At 30.6% G+C, this 22117-nt stretch overlaps 1 protein-coding gene across 3 annotated transcripts in view; it reads left to right on the top strand.

Moving 5' to 3' along the window:
* LOC129606046 (uncharacterized) overlaps nt 1–22117 on the top strand; it is a 100873-nt gene that overhangs the window by 56695 nt on the left and 22061 nt on the right. For all 3 annotated transcript variants that reach the window (XM_055516119.1, XM_055516110.1, XM_055516101.1), the window contains one exon: nt 1712–2482. In XM_055516119.1, the coding sequence (XP_055372094.1) occupies nt 1734–2482 (749 nt within the window). In that variant the 5' untranslated portion in view covers nt 1712–1733. The remainder of the gene's footprint in view (nt 1–1711; nt 2483–22117) is intronic.

The following is a 22117-nucleotide window of genomic DNA, read 5'->3' as shown; positions in this document are numbered from 1 at the left end:
AATTTGTTGCCATCATAGAGATCTTGAAATTACTTTTTATGAACTGCTACTGGATAACAAAAGACTTAAAAAGTAACACTGTGTCTAATTCAAAAGTTCGCTCCATATTTTGAAAAATTAAAAAAATTTTTATTATCAAAAAATCAGTTTTTGTTTTTTTTTTTCTATTTGAATTATTTTGATAAATATTTTTAAACAGAGTAGCATGAAAATGTCAAAAGTTACGCCACTTTAGGCCAATAAAATTCCTGAAGTAATTCTTAAAAAAAAGATTAAAAACCGTAAAACTTCCACAATTTTAATGTTTTTTTTGCTTTTTACTTATTTCAGGCATGCAATAGCATGCACACATAGCAGTATATGCACATACAGTTAAAGGCACACTGCTATATAAGAAAATATCAATAAGTACATACAACTGACATTTTTAAAAGCAAAATAACTACATACATCATGTTTACTTGTGTACATATAAAACAGATATACATTTTATACCTAATAAACATTTGCTTACACATTTGTACAGTCTGTAACACCATTACTTATATATTTTTTGCTCTACAATTGTTTTTTAAATTCTTAGTAAAAAGCAAAAAAAAATTAAGCTGGGTCAAACCAATGGTTGGTCTTGTAGCACTTTTCCCTTCAACAAGTGAAAATACTGCTTTTAAATACAGTCTATGTATAACTACCAAACTATTAAAATTATTTTCATTCATAACCGAAACTATTTCTAGGATTGCATATATTTAGGATGAACGATTTATGCAGTCTTTGAAATAAAGCATAAATTAATATAAAGAGGGGTTAACATAATGCTCGATTGCGTGAGTTAAGAAAAATAATTATATTTTTGAATGTCATGGAATTTACCGTTAGCTACTTGCGTTTATAGAAATTTGAAAAAGCTTACGGTTTCGGAAATATAAGGCGTCAAAAATTCAAATTTTAAAAATTTCAATAGGCGATACATTGAGAGGGGGTTGAGATGGAAAAAAAAAATTCTTCTAACGAAATAAACTATTTACTTGTGTTCAAAAGCTGCTAAACATTCAAACTACAACTTGGAGTCTAGAAGAAAAACGACCTCAAAAATTTGGAAAAAACGGATTTTAGATAACTGAAAATTTGAATAGCCATTTTGTTTTTTTAAAGTTCAACTATAATATGCCGGAATAGGAGAACCAAGCCACTGCCTTTCTGCGTTTGCGAAATTAGAAAAATGCTTATGGTTTCACTGCAATAAATAGTTAAAAAATGGAATTTTTAGGGTTTTGAGGCGCTACAACTCCTAGAAGGGGAGAGATAGGTAAATATTTTCTTTTACGAAAATAAGTTTCTTGTAAAGATCTATGTACATATAAAATTTCAGCTTTCTATCTTCAAGAGTTTAAAAGTTTTGTTAACATGTAACATGAACGGAAAGACAGAGTGAAACCTATTGAGCACTTTTTTTCAAATTTTTTTTGGAAAAGTGCTAAAAAGAAAGATATTATATTATTATACTCCTCTACTCATAACTCACAGAGAGTAAATTATTTTTGTTAGTGTTTTTACATGTAATACTTTATGTTCTGCCAATGTTTGGTCCCCGATTATGAAATTTTTTTGTTCGTGTTAAACTATCTTGTAATTATAACTTCTTTGATATAACTTAAAACACTTAAAAAATTTTGGTAATTACAAACTTTTTTTAATATTCTGTTTACAGTAATACAGACAAAAAACCAGATATGAATAAACTAATTCGTCAAGTATCAATTGAGTCACCGGCAACTCAGAGCAAAGATTGTGTATTTAGTTTTTCGGTCCCTGTACCAGATACACCACCAAAAGGTGCACGAATTAAAATTGTATGTGCTGGTGCATGCTATCGCCGAAATCGTTCATCATCTATAACGTCAATCTCATCTATATCATCAGATCTGAGTGACTATACAGGACCAATAGGTTTGCAACATCAAACTTCAATCACATCAACAACATCTTCATCACCATGTCACATATCGGGTGTTCGAGATGGTGCATTATTTCCTGGTTTCGAGGTAGCTGGTACAATTGAATCTCTTGGATCTGATGTTATTACTAATGAATATGAATTGAAAGTTGATCAACGTGTTGTTGTGTATCCATTTGAAGATGCACCAAGCGGTTATGCTGAATTAATGGTTGTACCCGATTTAAAATACATTGTACCAATACCAGATACATTACCAATAAGTGTTGCAGCAATGTTACCGTCTGGTGCATTATTAGCAATGAATGCTGTTATATCTGCACAGGAAATAATTAATAAATTATTATCAGAACGTGGTAAAGATTCAAAATGTAAAATATTAATTGTTGGTACTGGTGGTTTAGCATTATGGGCTTGTCGTATCGCAAAATATCATTTTGGTAATTCTGATTGTAAAGATCGTGTTCAAATTACTGTTGCTAGTTTAAAAGATGAAGGCATTAAATTGGCACAAGAAATTGGAAAGTAAGTACCTAAAAAATGCTAAATTAAATCAAAAAGTGTATATTCATTTATTTTGTTTTGTGTATTTGGAAAAATTTTATTTTCTCTTTATTATTTACAAAAAAATTTTTTGTAAATATTATTAAGAATTTGAAATTGATTTGAGAACTTGAGATTCTGCACAGATGGGGTTTAAATTAATTTTACTAATTATTCAATTTTCAAAGGAAGACACTTCTTTAAATAATTAAATATATAATTTTCAAGAATAGAATTTAAGAAAATAATTATTAGTGTAATAAAGGTCAAAATAAAACCTTCTACTTTAAATGAAAAAAATTACAAATGCATAATTCTGAGTAAAAAAACTTAAAAAAATTTAGTTTGTGTTTATAGAATAAATTTTTGGTTATTTTTTTAATGTTTTGACCTCAGGTTTTTACTTAATAGACATTGTGTTATTATATGAAAATAAAGGTCAGAATACAGAGCACTACTTCTTGTAAAAAAAAGATAAGTCAGTAACGCCTAATAATTAGTAAATAGCGACGTAAGGAAAATTTATTGGAAAAAATTATGAAAAATTTTCAATTTCCTCTTAAATATCTCTCAAACAAAAAAAAATCTGATGTGGTCAGCACATAACCAACCGCATTGTGTATTGTCTAGTTAAGTGAAAGTGTTACAGAATATTATAAAAATGTCTATTAAATACTTCTTTCCAATTTTTAGGACATTAGTAAGCTTATAGTTAACATACTTAGAAAAATGTAAATTTGGCTCTTAGTAGAGTTTGGCTTTGCGCTACCCGAATTCCCTGAAATGCTCGCCAGTTAGTTTCGGTAACAACCAGAACTCAAATATCAAATTTCAAGAAATTCCATCAATTTGTTCTGTGGATATGGTGAAAAATGTAAAATCGGCCCGCAAATCAGTTCTCGAGCCCTGATCTTTCAACAAAAATTATATGTTCATTGCTTTAATATGAGGAATTCATATATTTAATTTCAATGAAATCGGTTGATTATTTCTCTTTATATACACAAAAGTGTATGTTTGGCCCGTAGTAAACGTCTAGTTGCCGATGCCTGATCTTTCCAAAAAATTTACATGTTCATTGTTTTAATACGGGGAATTCATATATTAAATTTCAATGAAATCGGTTGATTATTTCTCTTTATATACACAAAAATGTATATTTGGCCCGTAGTAAACACCCAGTTGCTGATGCCTGATTTCTTCCAAAAGTTAGGAATTTTTGCATATGATCGAGCAAAGCTTATATATGAAATTTCAAGTAAATCGGTTGAATACATTCTTCAAAATGGTGAAAAATGTAAAATCGGTCCGCAAATCCGTTTTCGAGCCCTGATCTTTCCAAAACATTTATATGTTCATTGTTTTAATACGAGGAGTTCATATATTAAATTTCAATGAAATCGGTTGATTATTTCTCTTTATATACACAAAAATGTATATTTGGCCCGTAGTAAACGTCTAGTTGCCGATGCCTGATTTCTTCCAAAACAAAGGAATTTTTGCGGACGGTCGAACTGAGCTTATATATAAAATTTCAAGTAAATCGATTGAATATTTTCTTCAAAATGTTCAAAAATGTAAAACAGGCCCGCTAAAAAGTGCAGTTCCCGAGGCCTGATATATACCAAAAGTTGATCGATCCGTGCCATGGTGGAAACAAACTTACATATAAAATTTCATCAAAATCGGTTCAGCCGAACTTGAGATACACGCGTGCACACACAGACTGACAGACCGACAGACCGACAGACCGACAGACCGACAGACGGTTAAAATAGTTTATTTACACTTCCCTACTATGGAGAAGTACGTTCCCACCGAAAACTCGATATGCAAAATTTGTTGCCATCACATAACCTACCTATTGTTTACACAATACGGTCGGTAAAAATCTGTATCAGCACTAATACATTGTTAAAAAGAAGTAATCATGGGTACAAATTGAACAAAATTCAGAAATTGCAGTTTTGAGACCATATAACACAAAACGAGATCGCTAAAAACCAAAATGTCACTAGATGTTTCTCATTCGACCATGTAAGGTATATTTTTATCATTGAGAATGTGTATTATAGAGTAATCTTTTAAGTAGGATTAACTTTGTAAAAAATTGTTAGAAAAGTACGAAATTTTTCATTATATATATAGCTACTTCTAAGGTGTGTAAAAGTGCGGGTACTTCTAAAAAGGCTGGAGACTTTGGACAAAAGGCATAAGATAGGGTTTTGAAATTTTATTGTTTTGAATATTATGTTTCGGTTGGAAGCTTTAAGAAAAATATGCATCCATTATTCGCTACCAGCAAGGCATAACATCTTAAGTCGTTTTTACTCACTTTTCAGTATGACGAAAAGAAGATTCAATTCAATGCTGCGTAAATTCTATCAGGGTCAGAGAATTTCTGAATACACGCAAAGAAAATAAATGGAGGACCGCTTTTTTGGATTAATAAACCGTTTCTTTAGCTTTACTGATTTTCGCTGAATTGAAGATTTAAGGACTTAAGATGTTATTGCAAAACAGGTTTTGAAATTTCTTTTTGACTGAGGATGTTTTTACCCGAATTAACATGTATTTTCTTTTTCTGTTTTATAATTTTTTGCCTTCTTAAGTCGACTTAAGATGTTTTTACTTTGCATTTTTGATCTTTTTTAAGACTTAAGATGATTTTACCAGCAATTTCCATACAATTATTACAAATTTTGTCTCATACTTCATACTAAGAAAAATGTATAATATTTTCAATAAAAAGTAATGTACATGAAATTTTTTTCTTCAAATTAAATATTACTAAAGTAATATACATAGTTTCTCACCTTTTTTTAAACTTCAAAAGAATTTCAAGCCAAAATTTAGTTAAACTTTCTTTGAAGACTCATTTATCGCAGGTAAATAGTAAAAAATATCAATTCTTTCACAGTTTTTGTATACCTATATAGACCTACTAAATAATATTTGCAACAAAATTGTGTATAACTCAAATGCTATATTGTAGGTACTTGAAGTCATCGTGTATACTACAATGTTCTATAGTGTCGTGTATTACCTGCATATGCATGTACATGACAATACGCATTACACTTGCATATGAGAATCAGCACACATTTATATATTCGCATTAGCATTTTATTATACTTTCTTCTGTTTCTTTTTATACCTACTTAGTTTTGTAAACGTTGCCCAAAAAGATATTGAGTTAAATTTTGTTGTCCCTTTGTATATAAAGTGTATTTACATATTCAAATAAACATTCAAACAATAGTGGAAAATGAATAAATTTTAGTTTATTTTAATAAACTGCCAGTTTGCAAAATAAAACCGCTTAATGTCTGTTAGAGGCACAGGCGAGAATTTAAAACTGCCTAATTTTGGCATATGTAACTACGGGGTGATGATTTTATCAGTTATGTTAAATAATTTATGTAAACAAATTACCTGTTCCAGTTTTAAGAATACAAACAGCTACGCAAGGTTTAGTAAATTGTTGAATGAAATAAAAACAAAGTTGGTTTTTAACATTTATGATCCTGGGTTTTTTTTAATTTGAAGACGCTTTGTGTGAATAACGAACTTACCTCTTTCTTAAACAAGAAATGACATGGATATTTTAACAATATTAAGAAACTATTGTAAAATAGTAAACTATTGCTTAAACTAATATGTTAGTTTATTAGCTATAGTAAGCTAATTGTATTTTTATATTAAAGTAGTTTTTGATACCTGCAAAAACTTACAAAAACACAAAGGAAAGCACAATATATTTATATTATCTGTTAAAATATTGTTACTTAATGCTATGACAATAATTAGTCTACATAATTCAATTTAATATCAGAAATATGACACCAAGTTCACATAAGATATGAAATGTAACGTGGTAATATTATCTTAAGTCACAAACATATTCCAAGAAATTCCGAAAAATGCAGAAGACAAAAGATCTTAAGTCGACTTAAGAAAACTGAATGAAACGTGAAAAGGCAAAACATCTCAAGTAGAATTGAGATGATTTGTCTTTTTGACAAATGGTGTATTTTAAAAGTTTTTACAAGTGAATTTCATCTTAAGTTGACTTAAGAAAGTAAAATTTCATGGTTTTGTAAAAAGTATAACATCTTATGTCAACTTAAGATTATTTGCCTTTTTAGTATAATTAAAAAAATATCAAAGGCATAAAAATAAAAAAGGCATAATATCTTAAGTCCGACTTAAGATATTTTGGCTTGTGAAGAATTGAACAATATGGACTTAAGATGGTTTTACCAGGTCCATAAAATAGAAACGGAGGGAGCTAGAGACACCCGAGTCAGTAGTCAAGATATAGATCTAGTATTCAAAAGTTCAAAAACGTCTGACAAGCCAAAACATCTTAAGTCGACTTAAGATGTTTTGCCTTGCTGGTAGCGAATTATGTATGTATGTATGTACTTAAATTTTAATTTTTTACTGTTCGACGAAAAATTTTAAAATTTTCAATTCTATACACACATATATCTCAGTTCCTTCTGTCGCTCAGCAACGGGGTGAAAATTTTCTCGAAGATCTATCTTCTTTTATTTTTTTTTATTCATTTTGAAATATTGTACTCAAAAGGAGCATTAAGCTCGTACAGAGTCTGTTTATAATACATTTTTTATGAAAATTTTTTTAATTAGCGGAAAAAAGATATAATTTTAAGTTAAACTGGAAAGTACAAAAGATTTATAAAAGAAAATCATATATCATAATAAAAATAAAATGAAAATGTACTATAATAGAACTAAATTACAATTAACAAAAAATTAGATTATTTTACTAAAGAAGGATTATTTTAAAATGTTGTTACATAATAATGTTAAAAAAAAATTTGTATACATACTCGTATATATATCAATAGATTTCTAAATTTTGTTAAGGTAAATATATTTTGTTGACTTTTTGAATTGCTCTGGATTCATTTGACGCATATTTTCAGGTAACTCGTTATAAAGTTTCGTTGATTAGTTATATATCATTTCCTCACCGTTTAATCTTGTAGTCGACGTTTCTAGTTGTATGTTATTTGCTGCACGATTATTATAATTGTGGCTTTCGGGTACAAATTTGAACTTTACATTCGTGTTTACGTTATTATTTATTATATTGTGAAAATGATTTGTTAGCAGTTGTTGAATTGTCAGTTTTACAGGAAGTATGTCATGTTTTTTTTATTTATTTATTTACGTATTTATTTATCAATTAATTTCAGGCAATTTATAAAAATTGTGTATAAGAAATTAAAAACTACAAACTAATCTTACAACTAATTTTTTATACTACTCCAAAATCTTTTTTAATTTAACATACATAGAGTTAAATTTATTACATTATATTTTTTTATATTCTATTATTATATTTTGTTAGATATACATGTGTGCATTAATATCTAAATTTTTTTAAATGCTTTTTAAGCTTATTTTTAAATTCATTTAATTTTTTACAATTTTTTATTTCATCTGGCAAGGTGTTGTACATCCTTATTGCACTGTATTTCAATCCATTTAATTTCATAGTTGACGTCGCCTTAGAAACTATTAGATGCCCCCTATTTCGGGTGTTATAGTCCTGTACGGTGCCTCTGGTTGGGAGTGATAATGTTGATTTCATTTGCTTGTTCATGATCTTGTATACATATTTACACTTCTCTAGGTATATGAGTTGATTTATATCTAGCTCATTTGTTCTCATGTATAATTCCTTAGTATTCAGCCTCGAGTTAAAATTATATAATGTTTTTAAGGTTTTGCACATAGCAGTATCCATTTGACTGACATGGAATTTGGTACAATGACTCCAGCTGCACATATTTTTGACAATATGCGCCCGTTATATATAAATTTAGCTGCTTTAACAGCGACACCACCTGCCCTTTTTATAGCCATGGTGATTGGAATAATACTTTTTTTTAATTGTTTCACATGCTCATCCTACTTCAAATATTCATCTATAAAGATACCAAGGTATTTTATATATCCCACTCTTTGAATTGCAACATCTCCAGCTTTTATTGTAATATCGTGGTATTTTTTTCGGCTTTTTAAATACCATATAATACGTTTTTTTGGCATTCATAGAGAGGCCATTTTCATGAAGCCAATCCATTATGCTACAATATCTTTATGTAGAGTATCTTCTAATTCTCTCAAGGTTTTCGCTGTTGCAATGAGGTTTGTATCATCAACATATATAGTCTACTTTCATTCTAAATTACAGTTAGAAAGATTAATAACATATAGAAAGTACAGAAGTGGCACCAGTAGAGATCCTTGAGGTACGCCAGTATTTATGAGTAGTTCAACACTTGTCGTATTTTTTATTCGCACACAATGTGTTCTATTCGACAAATAGCTCCTAAATAAATTATTTGCTGTACCTCGAATTCCTAAATCATCAAGAAAGTCTAGAAGATAAATGTGATTAACCAAATCAAAAGCTTTACTTAAGTCAATAAATACTCCTGCCACATAAATACCTTTATCTAAAGCCTCGTAAACATGATCTAATGTTACCGAAACAGCAGAATCAGTACCACTTCCTTCTATGAAACCATATTGATTTTCGTCAAAGCCAATTGTCGTTTCTACAAAATTTCGGATTCCTGTATTGATTGCTTTTTCATATACTTTACTTTTTGCATTTAGCGATGGTATTGGTCTATAATTTCCACAGTCCGACTTTTGTCCACCTTTGTGTATCGGTACAATTACAGCCTTTTTCTAACATTTAGGATAAGTTCCATTAGTGAGACATGAATTTATCATATTGCAAAGTGGTTTCTTAATAATATGTATTAGTTGCTGGGTATCATTAACCTTTATTCTACCCGACCCTGGTGCAGCATGACTATTTAAATTTGTAACAATTCCAACAATTTCATTTTCTGTTACTGATACTAAAAATACAAATTTTTGATTTATTGTATTACGTACAGTATCTGGAGCATTATTAGTGCTGTTATTATTTATAATCATTTCACCAATTTCATTGAAATATTTATTTAAAAGGGTTGCAGTTTATATGTCGGAATTAGTTACATCACCATTTGGCTTAAATAAGTTACAGATGCTGTCGTTTTTTTCATCGTCGGTATTTATTATTGTGTAATTTATAACCTTCCATAGTTTTCTGCTGTCATTCCCAGCTTTTTCAACGCAATGGTTTATATGATTTTTCTTTGCTTCAACAATGAGTTTACTCACTTTCTTCTTCATTTTCACATACTTATCCTTTTTATTGAATTGCTAGGGTCTTTTTTATGTTCTGTGTATAAAGAGCGTCTAATCTTTAACTGCTTGATGATTGTTGGAGTAATCCATGTATTGCTTCTTGATCTCATTATATTTGTTGTAGCATTATATTATTTCGCCTTTTGTTTTATAGCAATTAAATCTTCAACTTCCATGATACTTTTAGCTGCCAGCTCATTACTCACTATTTCATTTTAACATAGTCCGTTCTAATATATGAGAGGTTTTTGTAAGGCTTTAGTTTGTGTTTTTTCAATTCTAAACTTCCAAGAGCTGTTTTATAGTCGGATATGTCATTATGTTCAATCTTATATGTAATTTGATGCTGCTCATTTGTATTTGACATAATATGATCGATTAATGTGTTGGTAGATACTGTTTGCCATTTGCTATGTTTTCTGTTTATGAAATTGTATCCAGAAGTTTTAATCATATCTATATATTTGATAACTGTATTTGTTTTCTCAAATATATTTATATTAACATGGCAAAAAATATACATTGTGAAAAATGATCAATTTTTGTTTCCAGATATTCAATAAACAAAATATTGTTTTCACTAGGGGCTTTGTAAAAAGTACCAATCTTAATTTTAGGTTGTGTGTTTAAAATTTCAATTACAGTATTTCTCATTTTTTTCAACTTCGTTGTAATTCAATTTCTTATTTACAAAAATAGCGGTACCATAACCCCTTCATTCATTTCTACAATTATAAATAGCGGAAAAATTTTGAATATTATAGCTGCTTATTTCCTTTTCAAATATCCAAACTTCTGTAAGGATAACAATATCTACATTTGTAGAATTTTCTGTCTAATACTACATATATTTAAGTATAGAATATTAAGGTTGCTTGTTTGATTCATATTTTTAGGTGTCAACAATATGGAATACTTATCATATAGTTTTGCCAATCCACTCGTACTTTCTGGAGGTAGTCTCTGTATTTATTATCGATGTGGCGTCTATACATTTTCAGATCTTTTATGACTTTTCCTCTTTGACTCCTATTGTCTCATGATATTTATATCATATTTTGCACAGTTCCTGCGCGTCAGTGGGTAAGCCTTCTTGATCGATAAGTACTTTGAATCTGGTTTGTGTCATACCATCATAACAAATATCGTCTTGATCATGGAAATATGCAAGGAATGTTCGAACGTTGTTATATATTGTATTTTGTTAATTTTACAATTGGTGGAGACATTGGATCAAAACATTTCGTACTTGGCTTTTCGTTGATTTTTCGACATCTACATATGGGTTTAATATTTCTCCTTTAACCCAGTTATTGTAATTACTATTATTATTATTATTGTTGTTATTATAATTGTTATTATTATTATTGCTATTATTATTATTGCTATTATTATTATTGCTACTGTTATTATTATTATTGTTATCACCATTATTATTGTTATTAAAATCTTCATTGGCATTATTATTATTTTTATTACTATTTTTATCACGATTCTTATCATTATTATTATTGTTATTATTATTGCCAATATTTTTATTATTATTAGTTTTATTATTATTTTCAATAGAACTACTTTTATTGGAATTGATGGTGGTCTTCTTTTCGGTATTATTTTTATTATTACTTTTTATGATTAACTCTCGTTTGTTCCATATTGTTTGTTTGTTCCATATTTTCGAAAGGTGTTTTCTCAATTTTTTGCCATTAACTTTTTTTCCTACTGTGAGATTTGGTTGCTTCTCGTTGAGATTAGTTAAGGTTGATGAATCAGCTTCAAGTCGACTTGAAGTTAGACGTTGTTCTTTCATTATGACATTAGTTAAGTTGTTGTTGGATTCGTTTCTTTTAGAAAGAGCAGTCATATAATTATCTACACTCGGCTGCTGTAATTGCTAATAACCCATTTTCTTTTTGGTAGCATTAAGTTTATTAAGATAAATTGGGAAAAGTTTGCTTAGGGTTTCATGAATTTCGTTAAGTTTCAAGTTAAGTTTTTTATTTGCCGTTGTACAATTGATGCATTTTTCGACTTTATCTTTTTTGCACTGTGGTGTTTTATGATTGCCAAGACATTTTAAGCAAGTCTCTTCATTTTTACACTCTTTAGCTTTATGATTGAACCCTTTACACTTGAGGCATCTAAGAACTCTTAAAGCGTCAAAAACGTTACAGCGTTCCCATCCAATCGATACTTTCTCGTTTCCCAATGCCCTAGGGAAAGATTCCCTGTCCCTGTAAAAAGATTTAATTTTGCTCCTTTTATGAATAAAGGTATTGCAGTAGATGTTCTGCGTTCATAGCCAAATAAGTTTATTATTGCTTTATTTTGTGATATTTGTAGTTAGTCTATATACTTATTATGTACGTTCCCCCGGATTTGTATATAGCGTAGTTAATTGTACTGTGGTGCATGGAGTAATATACCGTCCTTTTGTGTATATCTGGTATACGGTTTCCAATAATTTTAAATAATCCAGCAATTTTATTAGCTTTTTTAGCTGATTGTCGACTTGATTTTTCCAAGATAGTTTGGAGTCTACAATGATTCCTAAGTAATTACTTATATGTATCTACTTTGTCAATTATATTTCCTTTGTATGTAACTTTTATACAAGCGTCGTTAGAGTCTTTTATTAGCATATATTTTGTTTTATTAATATTTAATGTGAATTTACGTCCATTTTGCTGTCGTTTTATTATCTTGGTTAATTTTGAATTCTAAATTCTTATAATGTACGACAGAGTATACAATGACCAAGTTGTCATGGCCAAGTTTAACTCGTTAATTTGTGTAACCCGAAACGATATTTATTTTTTATGGTAATGGAGTTAAGATTTTTTCTGTGCTTGTCGTGCCAATAATTTTTTCTTTCAATTAACTCTATACATTCGTTATCCATCCATAGTGCAGAATATTTTAATGTTTTATTTTTTATTTTTCTAGTTATTATACTCTCTTTAGTTACTTTTTTAATCACAGATGTCAGTTTTGTTATTAATTTTTCAGGGTTAACCTTGTCAAGATTTGATAATTTACTTACAATGTCATTCAACGATTGTTTTATGTTTTTATAATTTAATATTGTCATTGTATTGGTTTTGTTTATTTTCATATTGCACGTCTTAAAATTTTTTGTTTCTAGTAGTATTCCTAAATGGTCTGATAAGTCGTGGTTGAAGATAAATATGTTGTAATTAGAGTTCAAGTTTCTAAATAAAATATTGTCAATACATGTTTTACTTATTGATCTAGTGACTTCATTCATCATATACGTAAAGTCACTTGAGTGAGTTTTAGCTTTAAACTCATTTACATGTCGATCGGTTTCATCTCTAATATTAAAATTAAAATCTCCTAAAATTAAGCTATTTTTTGTGGGCAGTGAATCCATATGTACTTCTAATTGGTCAAAGAAATTGTTCATTTGGTGAATTGAATTTTGCGGTGGTCTATATATTGCACTGATACTTATTATATTTAAGCTTCTAAAACGATTGTATTCGTCACAACATGCATTTGGTGATTTATATGCAACATTTTCATGTACAAATGCACATACACTCCACTTATACGATTCTTTCTGCTAGCAAATACTGGGGGTTGTATGGAATTTTAATTGTATCATTATTTTGTTCCTGTACCCAAGTCTCAGTGAAAAATAGAATATGAATAGTGGATTCTAACGCATTTAATATGTAAGTTATACTATCTAATTTATATTTAAGGCTTCTAATATTTAGGTACATAATTTTAAGCGAGAAATCTCCGTCAAATTGTATTTCCTTAACATTACTTATATTTATTTTTATATGGGTTTCAAATGAAAACATAATATCATCAATATCTATTTTAAGTGACATCACTAAATTGTTTTTCATGCAAAATCCTAATGATTTTGCCCTCTGAGGATTTTTTTATTAATTATTAATAGTTAATATTTAAATAACTATTTTTTACCCACACATATTGTATAATTCCTTCTTTTTTATATAATAAAAAAAAGTAGCCTGTCAATTTTTCATGAATGTAGATCGGTGTATGATTTGGTGTGTTAAAAATTTTTGTAGTTATTTTTTTTTGTTTTTATAGCTTTCAAAAAATTATTTTTACTTTTAAGTCTTTAAATTTTACATTAATTTTACTTGGTTCACCTGATTTTTTATATTTTATTTCTGTTCTTGTAGCATATTTAAGATCATTATGACTCAAATCAATATCCACCTCTTTTACTATCTTCATTACAAAAGCTACAGAACTTTTTGCAACCGAGTCATCTATCCCCTGAATTTCAATGTTTTAAATAAGTTTATTTTGTCTAATTTTCTGTATTTCAACTTCATTATTACGCATTTTATATCAAAGTAAGTTGTTCTCATTTGTAAGATTTAAGTCTTCATCAATAAAATTATCAATATAAGCCTTAAGGTCAGTAACTTCCTTTTTCAAATTTTGTATGTCGATTTTACATGTTTCTTGAAAATTTAATATTTTATCCAACTTACTTGAGATAGAGTCGTTATAATTCTGGATAATAGTGAAACACCAAAATCAGAACCCGATTTTGGTGTTTCACTATTTCCAGTAATATTTAAAGATTTTCTTTTATGGCGGTTTATTTTGCAATTTTGGAAAAACCATATATTTTCCACATCTGCCGCAATTTCCTTAATACTATCAATGTCCATTGAAGCACATTGATTGCAGTAGTATATTTTGCAACTCTGCATCGTTCTGTATTCCAGCCTAATTTTTTAAAGTAATTTTTTTCCTGCACGAATTACAAATTATGTTGACCATTTTTGATGTTTTGTACTACTCAGTTTTATTTCAATACAGTTTTATTTTAATCTTCTAAGCATGTCATCTCTGGAATGAGCGGAGCCTGGCCGGTGAGACATTCCCGATCTCCTCTTCCGACCACTCCCACCCCATTCTTTCCTGACCTTAATGACCGCCTTCGCCGCAAACTCGACAACGAGATGCAGTGGTGTTAGTCCCAAAATTACCTCCATTGCTGTGGTTGGATATGTCTTCATAGCCACAGTGATGCAGACGCAAAAAAGAAGCCCGCTGTTAAACATCACACCAAGGTATTTTACTTCCGTTTTCCTTTCTACTGTCTCTCCGAACACCTGTATAATGCGCAAATCCTCCAGCTTTATTCTCCTAGCAAAGGACACCAGGGTCGTCTTGCTATGATTGAATTAAAGCCCCACACTGCTGCACCACACCAGGCCTGTGTTACCCGCGGGCCTCTTTGCACTATGTCGCAAAGAGCCTTCTCAAACTTCCATCTTGCGATGGTAACAATATTATCAGCGTATGCTTGGACAACTATATCAAATGTCTCGTCTCCCGGAAAGGACTTTCATTTGTCCTCTATATACCCAGGGTTCTTGCACCATAGCTATACTCAGATGTAGTTTTGTGAACATCCTTCCCAGGACGGTGGATACCGTCAGCAATGGTGTCCTTGCCTTTCATCGCTCCTGGGTGCCGAGAGGAGAATCTTCTGCTATCGGAGCATCTCCCTTTTGAGTTGGCTCTTTCAGACTGAGAAGGGTAAGCTCCAGGTCTTCAATCATCTCATCTATCGTTGTTAGCGATGGAAGTCCCCCTCCTCAGAATATGACCGCTCTGTCTGATGGCCTCGCCTGACGCGTGTTCAACACCGATTTTCAAGATCTGGCCACCACCGTCCTCGCGCTGGCCCATGAGTTTCCAGACCCGGGTGTGAATTCCCTCGTTCTGGGGCTGAAAAATCGCCAGCGTTCTACTTAAGTCCTGTCCCGCTCTTCTGGGGCAGTGGGGGCCCATCCCATTTGTCCAGCACTGGTGCTCGTTCTATCAGCCACTCCGCTGTCTCCTGATCTGCACAGTCGATAATTATCATACTCGCTTTGAAGTGAACACCTTCAGGTAGGTTAGGTATATTAATATCATTTCTCGCAATTGCGGTGATAAGTCCGAATAAGGGCTGAGTAATATCACAAAACTGCCTGTGTATAAATTTGCCGGCAAATAAATTACTTCGATCTACGAAAGGCAGGAATCCAGACTCCACTCCAGAGTTAGGAAAAATAATTATGTTTTTTAATGGCCTGGAATTTACCGCTAGTTTTCAATTTTTATACAAATTTGAAAAAACTTGTGGTGTAAAGGATGGCAAATATTCAAATTTTACAAATTTCGAGAGCTGATAACTTAAGAGGGGGTGGAGATGGGAAAAACATTTCTTGTAACGAAATAAACTATTTATGAATATCTAAGATTTCAGACTCTTGTAACGTACGGTGTAGAAGAAAAACGGTATCAAAAATTTGGGAAAAGCGGATTTTAGATAACGGTAAATTTTAATGGCCATTTTGTTTTTCGACAGTCCAGAAATGGTATGGCGCAATAGAAAAAGCCAGCAATAGAAGAAATGCTTATGGTTTCACTGCAATAAGTGGTTAAAATATATCATTTTTAGGGTTTTTGGGGGGGGGGGGGGGGTATAACAGTTAGAGGGAGAGAGATAGGGGAAAATTTTGTTCCACGGTAAAGAGTTTGTAGTACAGATCTATATACACACACATAAAATTTCAGCTTTCTATCTTCAAGGATGTAGAAGATTTGTAAACAGACACACGGATAGACGGACGCACCGAAAAACAGGGTGAAACTAAAAAGCACTTTTTTTTTAATTTTTGTAAAAGTGCTAAAAATAAAGATAATAAGAATAATAGTAACAGTACCAATACTTATTGTAACAATAAAAATAACTTTAATCATAATAATAACTATAATTATTATAATAGCGATTATAATTATAATAATAGTAACAATGATAATAATAATAAAAAAATTAATAATAATAATAACGATAATAACAATAATAATAAATAATAAATAATTAATAATAAATAATAAATAATAAATTTTTTTTTTTTTTTTCCCGAGAGGAAGGGTGAAAAATCTCGAAAGACACTGCCAGACGAAAAGCAGTAGTGTGGAACTTTAATCCACTAAAAAACACCCTCCTCAAAATAAACTATAAAACTAGTCGAAAACGATTAACCATTAATTTTGCTCTAACCTTTTTGATTATTTACAAGCTTTTGATCTGGCACAATAGTGTACTAAGTACTCATTGTTCCAGATAAAAAACTCTACACTAACTCGAGAGGTCTCGTGCGTTTAAGTCTCCTAACAAAGTTTTGATTGTCAACCAATCGAGCCGCCTCGATATTGACATGATTGGATAAACGCATTTTATGATTGGCTGCTTGCTTTTTAATTTCGTCTGTGACACTTAGGATCGTGAGATCCCTGTGTATATCGGCATTACGGACATACCAAGGGGTGTTTACAATGTCCCGTAATACCCTATTTTGAAATCTTTGAATAGATTGAATATGAGTCTGCGCAGTGCAGCCCCATAACTGAATACCGTAAGCCCAGACAGGCTTAAATATTTGATTATATATCAAAACTTTGTTGTATATTGTCAATTTGGAACGCCTCCCCAAAAGCCATTCGAACTTTCTGTATTCCTCCTCTAGTTGAGATCTCTTCTTCTTTATGTGCTCCTTCCATCTGAGCTTCGCGTCCAACGTCATTCCCAAATACTTCGCTGTGTTTGCGGACGGAATCAAGACGCCATTTATTCGAACCGAAAATGAATTGTCAATTTTCCTATAAGTGAAATTTACGTGTACTGATTTCACCTCGTTAAGTTTTATATTCCACTTTCTAGTCCATTTTGAGATCTCATCACTGGCCCTTTGCAAATTTTGTGTAGATTCATTTTCATTTCGTCCTATTGCGATAACTTCTGTATCGTCAGCAAATGTAGCTGTTGTAACTCCTTCCGATTCAGGAATATCACACGTGTATAGCAAGTATAGTATCGGGCCCAATATACTCCACTGTGGTACCCCCGACTTGATATCCCTAAGCGAAGAGTACTCCTCTTCCTGTTTAACTCGAAATACCCTATTAGCCAGGTAAGATTCGAGTAGGTCAACATACTGCCTTGGTAGTAATCGCCCAAGTTTTTTTATTAATCTACAATGCCAAACCTCATCGAAGGCCTGGGCTACGTCCAAAAATATGATAGAACATACTGCTTTTTCTTCCAGTGAATTTTCTATTAGGTCAGTTATTCTATGAATCTGATCTATCGTTGAGTGGTTGCGGCGAAAACCAAATTGATGATTCGGGATTAACCTTTTACTTTCAATTATAGGCTGGAGTCTTCTCAATAAAAGTTTCTCTAGCAGTTTTGAAATCATAGGCAACAATGAGATTGGTCTGTAAGAAGTCGCCTTGTCTATAGGTTTGCCAGGTTTGTGCAGCATGATTATCTCTGCAACTTTCCAAATTTCAGGCACGTAATTGAACCTTATACACGCATTTATTAGGCGTGTAAGCACCGTTATACCCCTTTTGGGTAATTCTTTCAAAATATCGGCCGTTATTGGGTCAAATCCTGGGGCCTTTTTAGGTTTAAGAGTCCTAATTTCTTCTATGACCTCTCTTTCCTTGACAATTGGAATAGTCACGCTATCCCCAACAAAAGCAGATTCCTCATTTTCATACACGCTCCGGCTGTCATGCGGGCAGAATATATCGGCCAAATGATCCGCAAACGCATTTGCCTTGTCTTTGTCAGTTTTTGCCTACGTTCCATCTTTGTTTTTAATAGGAGCGAGATGTTTGTTAGGTTGCTTCATTTTCTTTGTTGCCCTCCACAGTGAGTAATTGGTTTTCTCACACGCCGTCAAATTTTGAACATAATCAGCAACCGAATCCTCTTTGTATTTTCTAATACAGCGTCTTAGTTGCTGCGATTCATGATTATATCTGGTTTTATCAAAAGGATCATTTGCATTCCCTCGGTATGCATCTGGTGCAGATCGCAATGCATAAAATTTCTTTTATTATTATCGCCGTTCCGCCCTTCGCTATATTTCCAGGATGGTTCGAGTTGTAAATTCTATAACCCGGAAACCGAATCCTGCTTCTTAAGGTCATATGTGTTTCAGTTACGAGGCACACGTCTATATTCTGTGTATACAGAAAAACTTCAAGCATGTCCTTTTTATTTGCAATACCATTGCAATTCCATGTTGCTATTTTAAAATTACCTCGTGCCATCATTTACCAGGTCCTTTGGTATTCGATTTTTTCCCTTGGCTCTCTAAAATACTCAATTTCTGAGAGATTTTGTCCATCATATCTAGCATGTTCTGCATCATATTTTGCATTTTATACAAAACATTCACGTCACTGGCCCTTGTTTTATTGCTCGTGCCACCGTCATCAGTTTTCGTTTGGAGAACGTCCCTGTATGTTACATCTTTTGAGACTATTCTCGAGGTGAATTTCCTCGGTGGCCGTTCAGAATTCTTCAGGTTGTTGTTGCTGTTTAATTTTCTACGTTTTTGCAGTTCCTTAGCTACAAGGCAACCCCTATAGTTTGCTGGGTGGGCCTCCAAGCAATTGGAACACTTTGCTGCAGTACTCTTTGGCTTACTGCAATCTGATGTTAAGTGCCTGCCTGCACATTTAACACAATTCGGTTCTCTCTGGCAAAATTTTTGTGTATACCTTTGACACCTTTTACACTGCGGAATGGTCCTATCCTTTCAAAGTGCCTCTATCCTAACTTTCATCCTGTTTATGTAATCGATTTCATAAATTTTTTTCATCTATTCTTCATTTGAGAATGTTAACATAAACAGCGGTAGAGGCACAATAATGTTTTTTCCATTTTCTTTCATTTTTTTAATTTTATTGGTTACATCTAAGATCTTGTAACCCCTAGAGCTTAGGTCTTCCTTTATATCTTCTGGTTTACAACTGGGGTGAAGACCTCTTACCATGACTTTTATTGGTCTGGCCTGCTTGTTTTCATAGGTATGCCATTCTAGTCCAGATCCATTCATGGCTCTGGTAAGAGTCCATTTCGGAATTTACAATAAGCTTAAATTGATTGTTGTTCATCATTTTAACCTTATAATTGATGTGCTTATTTTTTAATGTTGACTCTATTTTATTATAGTCAACCACATTACTTATGACTACTGGATGCGGCCTAGAGTTTTTCGTGACATTGCATCGACTTTTAGAATCAGGAACATCCGCTTTCTCAGCGTTGGTTGTCACCTGAACCACTTCCGGAGACGATTCCGCTTTTCTTTTTTTACTGGACCTCTTTAGTTTTAGGATCCAATCCGTTTCTCTGGCGAGTTCCTCCTCATCTGTTGAGTAGGCGTCTAAGACTGACCTCACCTGCTTTGCTCGTGGCGCAGCCTCTTTTTCTTTATGACTGCCCACATTAGCCTTATTGTTTGTAATTTGCGTATGCTTCTCTTTCTTTAGCTTCTCATTTTCAGCCCTCAGTTGAAGAACCTCGCTTTTCAAAGCCACACAGAGCTGTTCCAGTTGGCTAATCCTTTTGTGTATGCATTCTGATCATCACTTTCTTTGTCTTGAGCTTTACTCATGTTTATACCCTTATTGGTCTGTGGAGCTTGAATGTTCGGTAGTCCACCTTCTTTATTTCCATTCTTTTCTAAAATCCGCACATCAGATGTAGGTGGTGAACGCCGGGTTTTCGCGTTCCTCCTGAACGGATCAATCAAATGCAATAAATGGCTCTCCCCAGAATCCGTAGAGCCGACCTCCGAAGAGGGTGAATTCTCCAACGTAGATGAATTACCACCTGGGATACTAAATCCTTTTGTTTTGTCCATTGCACAAATGATTAAATTCTGCATTTTATACCTACTGCCAGGATTCAAAAACTTCCGTCCCTCAGGGATCAGACGCAGACCAGGGAGCCGCCTATTCTAGGTCAGTCGCTTCTGGATTTACCGCCCGCGCGCTTCCTTACCAACGAAACCCAGATTAAGCGCCGAGTACTCGCTTTCACCCGCTCTCGTCAGCCTTACTAAGTAAGTTGCCCAGGAGACACCCGGTAGATAACTATTTTACCTACCTTCTAGGAGGTGAGAGTCGGATTTGTTGGCAGAGCTGATGTTTTCAGAGGGCATTTCCTAGCATTTTCAGCCTCACATGTTAGGAAAATGTGAGACTGACTAGGGCCCATGCCAACTTTTGTCCCCCTATATAAATAACAAATAACAAATAATAAATAATATATAACAAATAATAAATAAAAAATAATAAATAATAAATAAATACTAAATTATAAATAATAAATAATAATAAATAATAATTAAAAAAAAATAAGTAATAAATTATAAATTATAAATAATAAAAAATAAATAATAAAAAAAAAATAATAAAAAATTAATAATATATATTAAATAATAAATAAAAAATAATAAATAATAAATAATTAATAATAAATAATAAATAACAAATAAATAATAAATAATAAATTATAAATTATAAATAAAAAATAATAGTAAATAATAAATAGTAAATAATAATTAAAAATAATAAGTAATAAATAATAAATAATAAATAACAAATAATAAATAATAAATAATAAATAATAAACAATAAATAATAAATAATAAATAAAAAAATAATAAATAATAAATAATAAATAAATAATAAATAATAAATAAAAAATAATAAATAATAAATAATAAATAATGAATAATAAATATTAAATAATAAATAATATATAATAAATAATAAATAATATATAATAAATAATAAATAAATAATAAATAATACATAATAAATAATAAATAATATATAATATATAATATATACAATAATAAATAATAAATAATAACTAATAAACAATAAATAATAAATAAAAAATAATAGATAATTAATAATAAATAATAAATAATATATAATATATAGTAAATAATAAATAATAAACAATAAGTAATAAATAATAAATAATAAATAAATAATAAATAATAAATAATAAATACTAAATTATAAATAATAAACCACAAATAATAAATAATAATTAATAAATAATAAATACTAAATTACAAATAATAAACAAGAAATAATAAATAGTAAATAATAAATAATATATAATATATAGTAAATAATAAATAATAAATAATAAACAATAAATAATAAATAATAAATAATAAATAATAAATAAATAATAAATAATAAATAATAAATACTAAATTATAAATAATAAATAACAAATAATAAATAACAAATAATAAATAAAAAATAATAGATAATTAATAATAAATAATAAATAATATATAATATATAGTAAATAATAAATAATAAATAATAATTAATAAATACTAAATTATAAATAATAAACAACAAATAATAAATAATAAAGAATAAATAATAAATAATAAATAATAATAAATAATAGATAATAAATAATAAATAATAAATAATAAATAATAAATTATAAATAACA

Source organism: Condylostylus longicornis, unplaced genomic scaffold (genome assembly GCF_029603195.1).
Source record: "Condylostylus longicornis isolate FDR11 unplaced genomic scaffold, ASM2960319v2 ptg000003l, whole genome shotgun sequence".
In the NCBI taxonomy this organism is placed as follows: domain Eukaryota; kingdom Metazoa; phylum Arthropoda; class Insecta; order Diptera; family Dolichopodidae; genus Condylostylus; species Condylostylus longicornis.
This window is presented reverse-complemented; position numbering and strand designations above follow the sequence as displayed.